This window comes from Triturus cristatus, chromosome 6, assembly GCF_964204655.1.
Source record: "Triturus cristatus chromosome 6, aTriCri1.1, whole genome shotgun sequence".
Taxonomy (NCBI): Eukaryota; Metazoa; Chordata; class Amphibia; order Caudata; family Salamandridae; genus Triturus; species Triturus cristatus.
This window is the reverse complement of record NC_140589.1, coordinates 1,020,351,049-1,020,362,731: the sequence shown is the minus strand read 5'-3', so window position 1 is coordinate 1,020,362,731 and position 11,683 is coordinate 1,020,351,049. Positions and strand designations below refer to the sequence as shown.

Sequence of the window (11,683 nt, the reverse complement as noted above, 5' to 3'; positions counted from 1 at the left end):
TGACTGGTCACCAAGTAACAACCTCTACTAACACTTCAGTATGATTTTTGGCAAATTAATTTCTTGAGACATAGTTGAAAGAATGGTGGGTGGTCCGCGGGCCCACCAGGTCAGTAGAGGACTATGGACTTCACTCCCCTTGCAGAAGTCTGCCTACCAGGTTTAGGGATTCCTGCCTGCTTGGAGGGCTCTCTTCAGCCTTCATTGAAGCTCCTTCTGTGACAGTCGCACTGAAGGCAAAGAACTATGTCTAGGAGAAAATGTGTTTTTCGCCCGCTTAACGTTTTTGCTTGGTTGTTGAAAATCAAATGAATCAGTGGCCCAATGCACAGAGTTTTTTTCCCTGTGGGTTTGGGCCATTAATTGATTTTCCTGCCTGGCAGTCAGAGGCAGGGAAATCTAGTGACAATTTCACCACTCTAAATAAGGCAAGGCGACTATCATTGTAACCATGTTGCCCTTTAGCAGTAAGACCAATAAGGTCAAGGGTTTCTGACACCGGAGTCAGCTGGACTTCACCCTTGGAAACCCTGTAGTCCCCCATCTCTAAATGGGAAGAGGGAACCACTTGTTTGGCCGGTGAAACATCTGGCATTTTTGACAGAGGCCCTGCATCTGCCAAATATAAACGATTCCCATCCTCTCTTAGGGTCAGAGTCACAAAGGTAAATTACACTTTTGAGTAATTTACACTTTAGAGTAAGTTAACAACTTTTTCCTGATTCACAAAAGTCCATTGGTGAGATATAACAACAAAAAACACACCTCACCTGGCACTGCAAACCCCTCCATACAAAATAATGGAGGTAGGGAATTAAACTAAAACCCCATTGATTCTAAAAAAAAAATAATAATAATTAAATACATTATTTTAAACAGTTACAAATATATATAATTATAATTTCATGTTGAAAATATATTAAAAAAGTACAAATATATGATTTAATTATGAAATATTTTAATATCCTATTTTGATTTTAAAAGTTAATGTGACTTTAAAATATAACTACATTAATTTAAAGTAATTCTATACATCACTTAATAATACATAATAAATCATAGTTGTGTCTTTAGGTGGGACTTAATTTTTTTGATTTAAGCTTTACAAAAATAATTCAAATTTACTTATTTCCTTTAACTAAATATTAATCTAAAAAATGTAAGTTTATTTCGAAATTAAGTTAATAGTGCTGTAGCATTTTTTTATTTTGTTTTGCCATCTGCTTAAAATAAATATTTAAAATGAATTTACATTATTATTTAAAATAAAAATACATTTATATGTTTTTATGCATTAAATAAACGTTTTAATTTGTTCCCATAATTTACCATATGGAGATCACATGAGATGTTTTTAGTAGTAACTTACACAGCGATTTTGTGAGTACACAAAAAGCAGTAAACTTACTCAAAAGTGTAATTTAACTTGTTAATCATGCCGTTGGTGCCTTATTAAATTGACTGACTGTAAATGATTTTGCAGATATAGGGAGGAACCAATCTGTTGAATTTTATGTGCAAAGATTGTCAAAATTAGTAAATACTATACAGTTATAAACATGAACTAAAGCATTTTCAAGGTAGCACAAAATATATGTAAGGTATAATTTCAAAAGTAAGTTTATTTCGAAATTAAGTTAATATTGCTGTAGCATTTTTTTATGTTTTGTTTTATTTTGCTATCTGTTTAAAATAAATATATCAAATGAATTTACATTACTATTTAACATAAAAATATATTTATTTATGCATTAAATAAACGTTTTAATTTTTCCCCATAATTTACCATATGGAGATCACATGAGATGTTTTTAGTAGTAACTTACACTGCGATTTTGTGAGTACACAAAAAGCAGTAAACTTACTCAAAAGTGTTAATTACTCAAAAGTGTAATTTAACTTGTGAATCATGCCGTTGGTGCCTTATTACATTGGCTGACTGTAAATGTTTTTGCAGATATAGGGAGGAACCAATCTGTTGAATTGTATGTGCAAAGATTGTCAAAATTAGTAAATACTATTCAGTTATAAACATGCACTAAAGCATTTTCAAGGTAGCACAAAAAATATGTAAGGTATAATAATCAGGATTGCCTGCTGAAATTAACTAGGCCTGGGTGAAAGTTAAATTACACTGGCATTACTAACATGAATTTTTGGAATTTTGCGTTACACTTGTTACACATAATTTCTGAAAATATGCCATTGCCCACTCCGTGTAATTATGAGCCATTTGTGATAAACATTTTCCAAGAACACACGCGAACAAGAGAATGTGAATAGCTGTTGTTCTCTGGATTTTAGTGTGTCCTCTCACCAAAAATTGATGCAAGGACACCTTTTATGATAAAATGTATTGCAAAATAACAAATTTGCACAATTATATGTGATTTCACGTAAGTTTGCATAATTATATGAAAGCAATTTCCCAAAATTTTGAACACCCCTACATTTAATCACACGGACCTTGGGAAAGTGATAGAGGTATCTGTAGCAGCCCTGGGTTTTCAAAACTAGCCTCCAAGTACTCCAGCCCACCATTAAACTGCCATGTGTAAGGAAAGGCCAGTCGTTGCAGTCCTTAGTGTTGACTGTAGTGTTGACACTACAGTCAACACTGAGGGGAGCGTAAATTGTGGGCTGCATGTACCATGATGCAAAGGAGCAAACATTTCTGGGATATGATGTAGTGTCCAGCCACACCCTTTTCCATGACCAAAATGATCTTCATGACCTACTCTAACATTTATCATACATTCCTAATGTTCGTTTTTGTAAAATTGATTACACTTCATCTGGCCTGAGCCGGAGAGGATGGCCTGAGCCGGAGAGTACAGCCCGGGTGTGGAGAGTAGGGCCCAAGCCGGAGTTTCCGGCCCGACTGCGGACGTAAAGATATGACTTGTAAATGACCTCTGTGAATACCAAAAGTCATAAACTTAGACCTTTGTCTCAGATTTCTTTTGTGAATTGGGCCCATCCTACTTATACATGAAACTCAAATTAGGGTAAGTAAATATGTAGGTGGATGAACAAGCCTTTCATATAAATTCCATATCCTACAAAATAATATAATTCCATCCAATTTGATATAAAGCAATACAATGGTAAAAATGTATGGATACTCATCAACATTTTCACCAAACTGAGCTTAAACACATAAAAGCACACTTTTATTGCTCAAAATGTGGTGTTACAGATACTACATAAGTACCTTTCATTCCTTCATTTATGTCATATGTGAAAGTAACAGCAGCATTTGGATACCACAAAATATCATCTAAAATAAATACTATGTTCGAAATAATGTTTGCAAGAATATCAATCCTTTGGAGTTAATAATAGAAAATCTACACCTAGTGGGACTATGTGTCTGCAAAGACTATTTAAAACAGCATGTTTACACCAGATGATTATTTTTTTGTCAGTCTAACATACGATCATAGCGAACAAGGCAGCATATGTAAACAGTCACAATGCCTCACTGCAACTATATCATCCCTTTGTGAAATAAGTCTGTGGATTTTATAAATTCCCTGAATAGCACAGTGGACACTTCACCAAAATTGTAACCGTCACCTACAGAACTTGTCAGATCAAAAGGGTCCTCAGATGAAATGTTTTTTAGCTTAGCAAACATCTCACAATTTTCTCGCTTCAATGGAAAGAGAAGAGATGAAGGTAAGGGGACAGAGAAATACATTGATCTGGGGGAGGAGACAGAAGGGGAGAGGGAGTATAGATGGATGGAAAGATAGAGGTTACAGGATGAGATGAAGGGAGCTGGGCTGGTATGAGCATGTTTGCCAGGGCTGTTTTAGGATCCACAATCCGATAGCACTCCACAAGGCACTAACAGGTCCATTTAGGTCACTGATTGTTTTCCTTGCGTGGACCTCCATGCCTTACATGATACTTCCAGGCAGAGTTATCCAGAAAGGTCCCACTTGCTAAATTGGATGGCCAGGGGCATACTTGTTCAGTAAGATTGGGGGGTAAGCTTCAGCTTTTCCAACAGTCATTATTGTATATAATGTTAAAATACATTTAACGACTAACAGGGCTCATGAGAGGGGCTTTAAGGGGCAGTGGAAAGGGAGAGGAATACGGATTGGTAGGGGTACTAAGTGAGGCAAACACCATATTTTGTAAACTAACAATTTGTTAAGACATTTTCAAAACAGAGAGAGGGAGAGTGTGTGCTTTTTTGTCTCTTTGTATGTTAAAAGTATCTGATGAAATCAGACAGACATATCATCCTACCTGAGTGAAAGCAACTGTACCCAATTATTTACCAGAAAATACTTTTATTAGAGGGGTGTAACATCCCAAACCACCCCTGAAGCTATGCCCTGAGGATGGGGTTACTGACACTGTGAGCAGAAGGTTCTGTGGCAAGCAGCCCACAGTGTCAAGGGTTTCTGCCAGTAGAGTCGACTGAGGCTCCTCAGGTGGAAACTCTGTAATTTTACTACCACTTAATGGGGCTTGGAAATCATGAGGCTGGCAAACTCCTTTTCAATTCACTGGCTTCACTTGGAGGAACCCCCTGTAAAAGCAAAGCAAATATTATAAAGCACAACATTAGTTAAATATACAGTATATAAATATATATAGTAAACAATAAATTGTAGATGAGAAACCATCGGCCACCTTTCTTGGCATGATGTCAAAAAGGTAATTCACCAGGATGGGTGTGAGAAATAGATTGAAATGGTTGTGTGAGGTGCTAGTGTTTGAAAAAAATATATACATTTAAAAACTATTGTAATACCCGTGTAGAATTGTAACTTCTTTTTCCCTTCCAGGATACCGAACTGTGGATGCATTGTTGCAGCGTATGTTTGAAGCTGAGATTATCCCAGAAGAGGAAGGCCCTCCTATGGAGGAGATTTTAAATCTGTCGCCCAGTGACCTACACCCACAGAGTCCCACTTTTCAAAGTGCTGGCTTGTGCTGAAGCTAGAAATTTAATCATAACTGGAATTCACTTCTATAAAAAATAATTTTCTCCTCCACTTTGGACATTCAATTAATCCATAAAAATATTTTCTTAATATCATCTCTCATTTCATATTTCATGACTGTCACAGAAATGTTTTTACATTTTTAATGTTTGTACAAATGTTTGTTTATAATTGCAACTGAGGATAGTACTCCAGGGGCTGTGTTATGTATGGGGATCACTTGCATGGTCTGCACCGCACCTTTAACTGGCGGTGCTGGGCGCAGACCGTGATAGTGCTATTACTGTGAATCCACTGTACAAAGTGCAGGCATGAGCTTGTGCCTACACTGTAAACAGTGCAGTTTTTAAAGGCAGACTAGCTATTTCAAGCTGCCGGTCTGCCCTTCATTGAAGATGGCAACCCGGCATGCATTTGAAAGGAGGGAGAGAACCCCATACAGGTGGGTGCAGTGAGAAGAAATGCCTTGTGAGTCCCGGGCACTCCTTTCTGACCCCACCCGATGGGCACCCTCTGGGTGGGGTCGGACTTTGACCTCCATGTACCGCACAGTCAGTAGGCGTCCTGACAGCTCATTTATCTCTGGGCCCGCAATTGTCACGTGCTGAAGGTGCAGAGGCAAAGTGTTTTTTCTTTTTTGAATGGGACCACACCCCCATGCAAATGAGAGCAAGCTTCCTCATGATAGCGCAAGAGGTGCACTGTTGTGAGCTACACTATATATGCAGGACACACAACACACTCTATTGTACCACAGTGGCCTGAGGCCCGATGAAGCGGGTGCTGATGCTCATTGGACGCAAGAGCACTTTTTATAATTCAACCCCACGAGGACACATTTTCATCTAAATGTAACAAAATAGATTCCATGATACTGCACTGTTAAGTACACATTTTGGGAAACCTTATGATTGGGGGGAATACGATCTTAGACCATCAAAAGTGTAATAGTATTAAAAAAGAAAGGCCAACACTTTCAATTTTACAAATATGATACCTTTAAAAGGTTTAACCCTTTAATATCATGTTTGAAAGAGCACGTCTCGAGAATTTCACACATACATACCCAAAATGGCATCCTTTGCTCTGTTTTATCTTAAAAGAATTTCAGTGTCAAATATATCGAGCTGCACTGCGGCCAATGCCTTAATCCTGTTTAGGAGGAGTGCAGTTTTTGATAATACCAGTAAGAGTGGTATTATTAAATGGGAAACTCTCTTCCTTCCGTGCTTTTCAGTTTTAGTAACTGACTACTGCGTAAATGTTGTTCTTAATTTTCTTGAATCACTTCATTCTACTTGTGGTATAATTTAGGGTTCTAATTTATCTTTTTCGCATTTTTTTTGCTCTTCTAAAGTGTGTCCTACGAGATGAGAAAGACTATTGTGAACCCTTTCTTAGAAAACAGTTTGTGCCTTTACTTGGAAGTATCTAGCAGACTGCGCATTCAGATGTGGCGGGATCACGCTTGGTTTGAATGTGTAACAGCGCAAGAGGGTCTATTTGAAATTGTAAATGATATATGAAATGGACATATCTGCAAAATATTGTTTGATAATAGTGTAGGCAGCAAGGAGTTGCCTTGGGCTAAATATTGGAGGGAAAAGTATTTCTAAAATGATGTAACAGAACCAGAGCTGGCTGCCTTTGGCGGTCCATGATGAGGCGGAAAAAATAGAAGATGTTTAAGATCACAATTTATTTCAACACTGACCACAAATGCAAAGATGTTGCATGAATTTATTTGTAACAAGCACCTTTTGCCCGTGGACTTCGTGATCTTATACTGCTGCTTTAATGATATCACCCCAAGAATGTACATTTCTGCCGGGGTTATCTTGGTTGAAGAGAGCCATATCCCCATCTCCCGCTCACATTCAAGGCTGGAGGATTAGAAATATCTTGATTTATCAGAAGCAATGTACTGTACGTTGAAAGAAGGTCATCTGTAAATTGCTGGCTACTTCTAAAACCTTATGTACATTTGATCTATAGGGATGTGCTGACATCCAGATCTCTCATTCTGAGGCCTTGTCATGAAATTGCCTCTGCTCGTCATTCTCTGCTACTCAGACAGGTTGCTGGCTGTTAAGCATTCCCTTTTGAAATAGTAGTGCATTCTTCGTCAGTTGTTTGTGCCCCCGTGGTGCAGTTATCATAGTCCCATCAACTTAAATTACTGTCCACAGTTCACAGTCATTAAGTCAGGAAATCTGCCCTGCAGGTGTTTGTCCTGCACAAGCAGGATATATCACCAGCTCTTCCACAGGCTTTGCTTGTCTCTTGCGAGTGGCCTAGTTATTATTTCTTTGTTGATGTTATTGGTTTCCAGGATGTCTAACAGGGATAGCACCCACTAGGATGGTGCAGGGATGATGTCTCAGGCAGCATCAGCAAACATGAGGATGGAGGAATTCACCAAATAATGAGGTGGCTGGTGTTCCTGTACATGCTCAAGAAATAGAAAATTGCCCACTCTGTCTTTGTTTTGTGCAAAGTAGAAGAATATTATTCAATGTCCACATGGGATATATCCAATTCTCTGTTGACTTGTAGCCATCTCACAGTGATTTTGTGGTGTTCTGTTCCTAGGGTTTCCAGATATTTTTGTATGTCACTTTCTTACTGTAGGTGTTGTTTGTTTGTTTTGATCTTCTCAGGTAAGCCATAAGCTGCCAGTATCTTTTTTAAGTTTTGAGCACACATACTCATATGCTGTGGATTGAATGATTTCCACGTCAAGATATTTTGTATAGGCGTATGCTAACACCATAAGCCATAGGGAAGTAAACATGAGTCAACACTGACATTCGTCCAGACTGATGTGCATTCATCCTGTTTGATCACAGTGCAGGATGTTATTTCCCCCATTACCTTGCATAGTTGACTGTATCCTATATGATTTTCGGTACCACATTGTCCATTCTTGTGAACCACACATTTTCACTCAGGCTGCCCTTGGCTATGTTCTGATGTCTTTAAGGGGCTGATTGCATAATTTTTATTTTCAGCTGTTGTGAGACAACTTTTCTATCCACTCTGGTGATGAAACCTTCTCTGTTGTACTGAGTCGATGACAAACCCTTCAGAGAGCCTTCAAATTGTTTTGACTCATCAGGTCCTTGTTTTTGTGTCCCTCAAGAAATTGCTTCCAAGAGTAATCACTCACAGCCATTGCATTTAGTTGTGGACACTCCTAGCTAGTTATATTGGACAAGATATACAGCATCATTGCCTTCCTTGGGACAAGAGTGCTACACAACAAATTTGACTTGTGCTTCTGCATCGACTAGTTCTCGTTGTTGCAACTGTATCAGGATAGATCATTCTCAGAATTGTCTGAGGAGGTATGTAGGCAGTTGTGAACGAACCTGTACTTTTCCAGCTACTTTATACACGGTGGAGGACAAGGACATGAGCCTGGGAAAAGAGAGATCATTGGCTTGTGGTCAGTCACATTCTTTTTTTATTTTTTTATTCTTTTAATTTGTCATAGTCCCATTCTTGAATTCATGTCCATAAGAGTACAGATGGGAATGAACACATGTCCTTTTTACTGCAAGAGCCTCCTTTCCTATCTTTAATTATCACTTATAGTTTTAGCTTTCCACTGGCAAACGCGGTTGTTGCCTGTATGTTTTGCGAGTGTTCCTGAAGCAGCATAGCTCCCCGGCCTACGGAGCTTGTATCAACAACCAGTTGAACTAGTTTGTTGGCTCAAAGTACTTCATTGTTCATCTGACATATATGGCATTTTCCGTGCCTTGCTAAGTCTGTTCCTCAGTGTCAGACCATTTCCAGGCTGTGTTGTTCTTGAGCTGTTGGATGGACAAAGTGGGTGTGGTCAATTCTGTAATAAATTGACCACAAAAAGTGGCCATGACTAGAAGCCCCTTAGCTTTCTAGCTTTGTTATGGAGGTGGATTATTGTGCATCCTATTCACTTTCCTTGAGTCAATGCTGACGCCTTGGCCAGAAAAGCCATACCAAAAAAGTGAATCTTGTCCTCCAGAAATTCACAATTGTCTCTGTGAAGTGCCAGCCCATAGCTGTGATTACTTTGTAGTATGATGCTCAGTATTTGGTATTGTTGAGCACTGTCTGTAGCATACACACAAGTATTGTTGATATTCATAACTCCTTCCAGCCCAGATAACTTTTCTTTAAATGGATTCCAAAACACTTTAGGCATGGACAAAACACTAAAGATCAATCTTTCGCAGGGTCTGAGTCCTAGGTATTATTTTGATTGATTCATCAAGAAGCCGTTGATAATAACCTGCATTTCAGTCTAATTTTGGAAACTGCCTGGAACACTTTAATCAATCAAGGTTCTCATATAGCACAGCTAGTCACTGCTAGGGTCTCCAGGTGCTGGGGTAGGGCGGGGGCAGTGGGGTTCTGAAGCTTCAGTCCAAGAGCCAGGTCTTGAGGTCCTTCCTGAACTGAGGCAGTGACAGTGATTGCCTGAGATGTAGAGGTAGAGAGTTCCAGGTCTTCGCAGCGAGGTAGGGGAAGGATCCTCCTCCAGCCAAGGTCTTGCGGATCCTTGGGATAGTAGCTATGGCCAGTTGGGCGAGCGGAGATGTCTGGTGGTTGTTTAGAAGGACAGGTGGTGGTTGAAGTATGCAGGTCCTGTTTTGTGGAGGGCTTTGTAGGCATGTGTGAGGAGTTTGAAGGTGATTCTTTTGTTGATCGAGAGCCAGTGAAGGTCTCTCAGGTAACCGGAGATGTGGCTGTGGCGGATGTTAGATGCCTTTCTTGTTTGAGTACTACATTTTGCAGCTTCATGCCTGTGCATATCTGCACTGCACAAGATTGTTTGGGCTTGGTGGTGACCTCCATGGGTGATATTCTCAAGGTCAAAATTGAGATTTTTTTCTACAAATTCCTACTATTCCAATTCTTGCAGTTTAGCCACTACCTGAGGCCTAAGGATAAAGGAAATCTCTCTGTGTAGAAGTGCTATGGGGTTCACAGACTGGGCATTTACACTGATTTGGACTTTAGAATAGCTGTTCCAATCCAGTAAGCATATTATCAATGCCACGTATTGAAACTGCACACAAAAAATATTTACCAATATCTGAATCAGAAGCACAGCTGAGCAGATTTCCAGTCCTATTTTTAGTGAGTAATATTTTGCCTTGATTGGGTTTGTGTTATAGTTTCAAATCTTCTGGACAGAGGTAAGGAGGCTAGCTCTTCCGTGTGGGTTGTTAGTTTTGGTCAAGGTTTCAGTTGTGTGCATTGCTGCTTTTGTATGATGCTCCCTGACTGCAGGCTTGTTTTCTGAGTTGTTCTATTAACCAAGAATATTAGCAAGATTTCTTTATCCTCACCATATACTAGCTTCTTTTCTATGACCTGACGGGGGGTTGATGTTGCCCAGTCTTGAGTTTCTTGTGATAGTGATGATGTTGTCATAGTTTCTCTGTGGAAATGCTGACTATTACTCACACTCCTACATATCCTCGCAAAATGCATTGCTGCCCATAATTTGGGTACATCATATCTTGGTCTGGGCAGATTGTAACAAGGCGTGACTCATCCCCAAATTTTCCATAGGGTCAATAGTTTGAACAGGCATTGGCAAAGCCAGTAGGACTCCCATATGCATGTTATATTGGCTTTTCAAAAAACATTTCAGGAGGTTGCACATGGCTGAAAGTGAAAAAAGTCTCTATTACACTGTCAATGCGGGTTGTGTCATGGTGCTTTTTATTGTTGCTTTTTCTTTCTTTACTTTCAAGCATGCTGCGCAGCTGTACCAGCAAAGCCGCTGCGCTGCTTGCTTGAAACAAAAAAAGCACAAAAAAAGCATCACGACACAGCCAGCATTGACCGTGTCATAGTGATTTTTTCACTTTCAGCCATGTTTAGCATGCCTGGAAAAAAAATTGAAAAGCCTATCAACACCAGTACACCAGTACAATATGTCAAAATAAAACATTGACCAAGTCAATAGATCTCTTGCATGGGTTTTGCCAATGCTTAGGAAGAAAAGCGCTATAACTGTATAATAGCGCTTTTTTTCTGGGGGGAGGGAGGGTGTACTGCTCGATTTTCCCGGCTCTCTTGTGATTAAGGGGACTAATGTGACTTCAGTCTCTTTCCATCCAAGTCTAAGGGTTAGAGTAGTGTATAGAGCCTATTTATTAGGCACTTCGACATGATCCTGTGTTCTTCCCCATAGATTAGGGTTTGCACATATATCCTACAGGATAGATCCGTTAGTATTAGGGGTAATCTGTTCTATAGTGAGGGTATTTCATGGAGTCGTGCTGAATCCAGGCCTGGTAGGCCTTAAACGGGAGAGACTCCATCTTTCTTTCCTCTCCGGCAGCTTGGAAAGTTTCTAGGTCGAGGGTGATGTTTTAGTTACGAGGTGTTATTCGCTTGGAGAGAACCGGTTCAGGCCGGCCCTTATCGAAGGATTGTATTTTTCTTCATGCCGAAGACACTACATCAGGCCGGCCGGCTGGGAACGTGTCCTTGGTACGGGGAGGTACAAGAATTTGGTGGGCGGCAGGTTACGGGCTGGAATTTTCCATGAGAAAATGCACCTCTATATTAGTGAAAGTCTGAGGCAGATACTGGCACTTCCTTTTTAGTCCGTAGGCGGCACCTGGCCGTTAAGCAGTAAAGCTACTACTTATTCCAGGGAAGACAGATGACAAACTCGAAGGTGGAGAAAAACCGAGAGATAGATATTC

The 11,683-nt window shown here is 39.8% G+C and overlaps 1 protein-coding gene across 1 annotated transcript in view; it reads left to right on the top strand.

Annotated features, from left to right (window-relative positions):
- Positions 1–5,062, top strand: part of LOC146820941 (two pore calcium channel protein 1-like) — a 653,069-nt gene extending 648,007 nt beyond the window's left edge. Inside the window, exon 19 of the mRNA XM_085609765.1 lies at positions 4,809–5,062. Within this exon, the coding sequence (XP_085465891.1) occupies positions 4,809–4,960 (152 nt within the window). The 3' untranslated portion in view covers positions 4,961–5,062. The remainder of the gene's footprint in view (positions 1–4,808) is intronic.
- Positions 5,063–11,683: the final 6,621 nt, after the last annotated feature.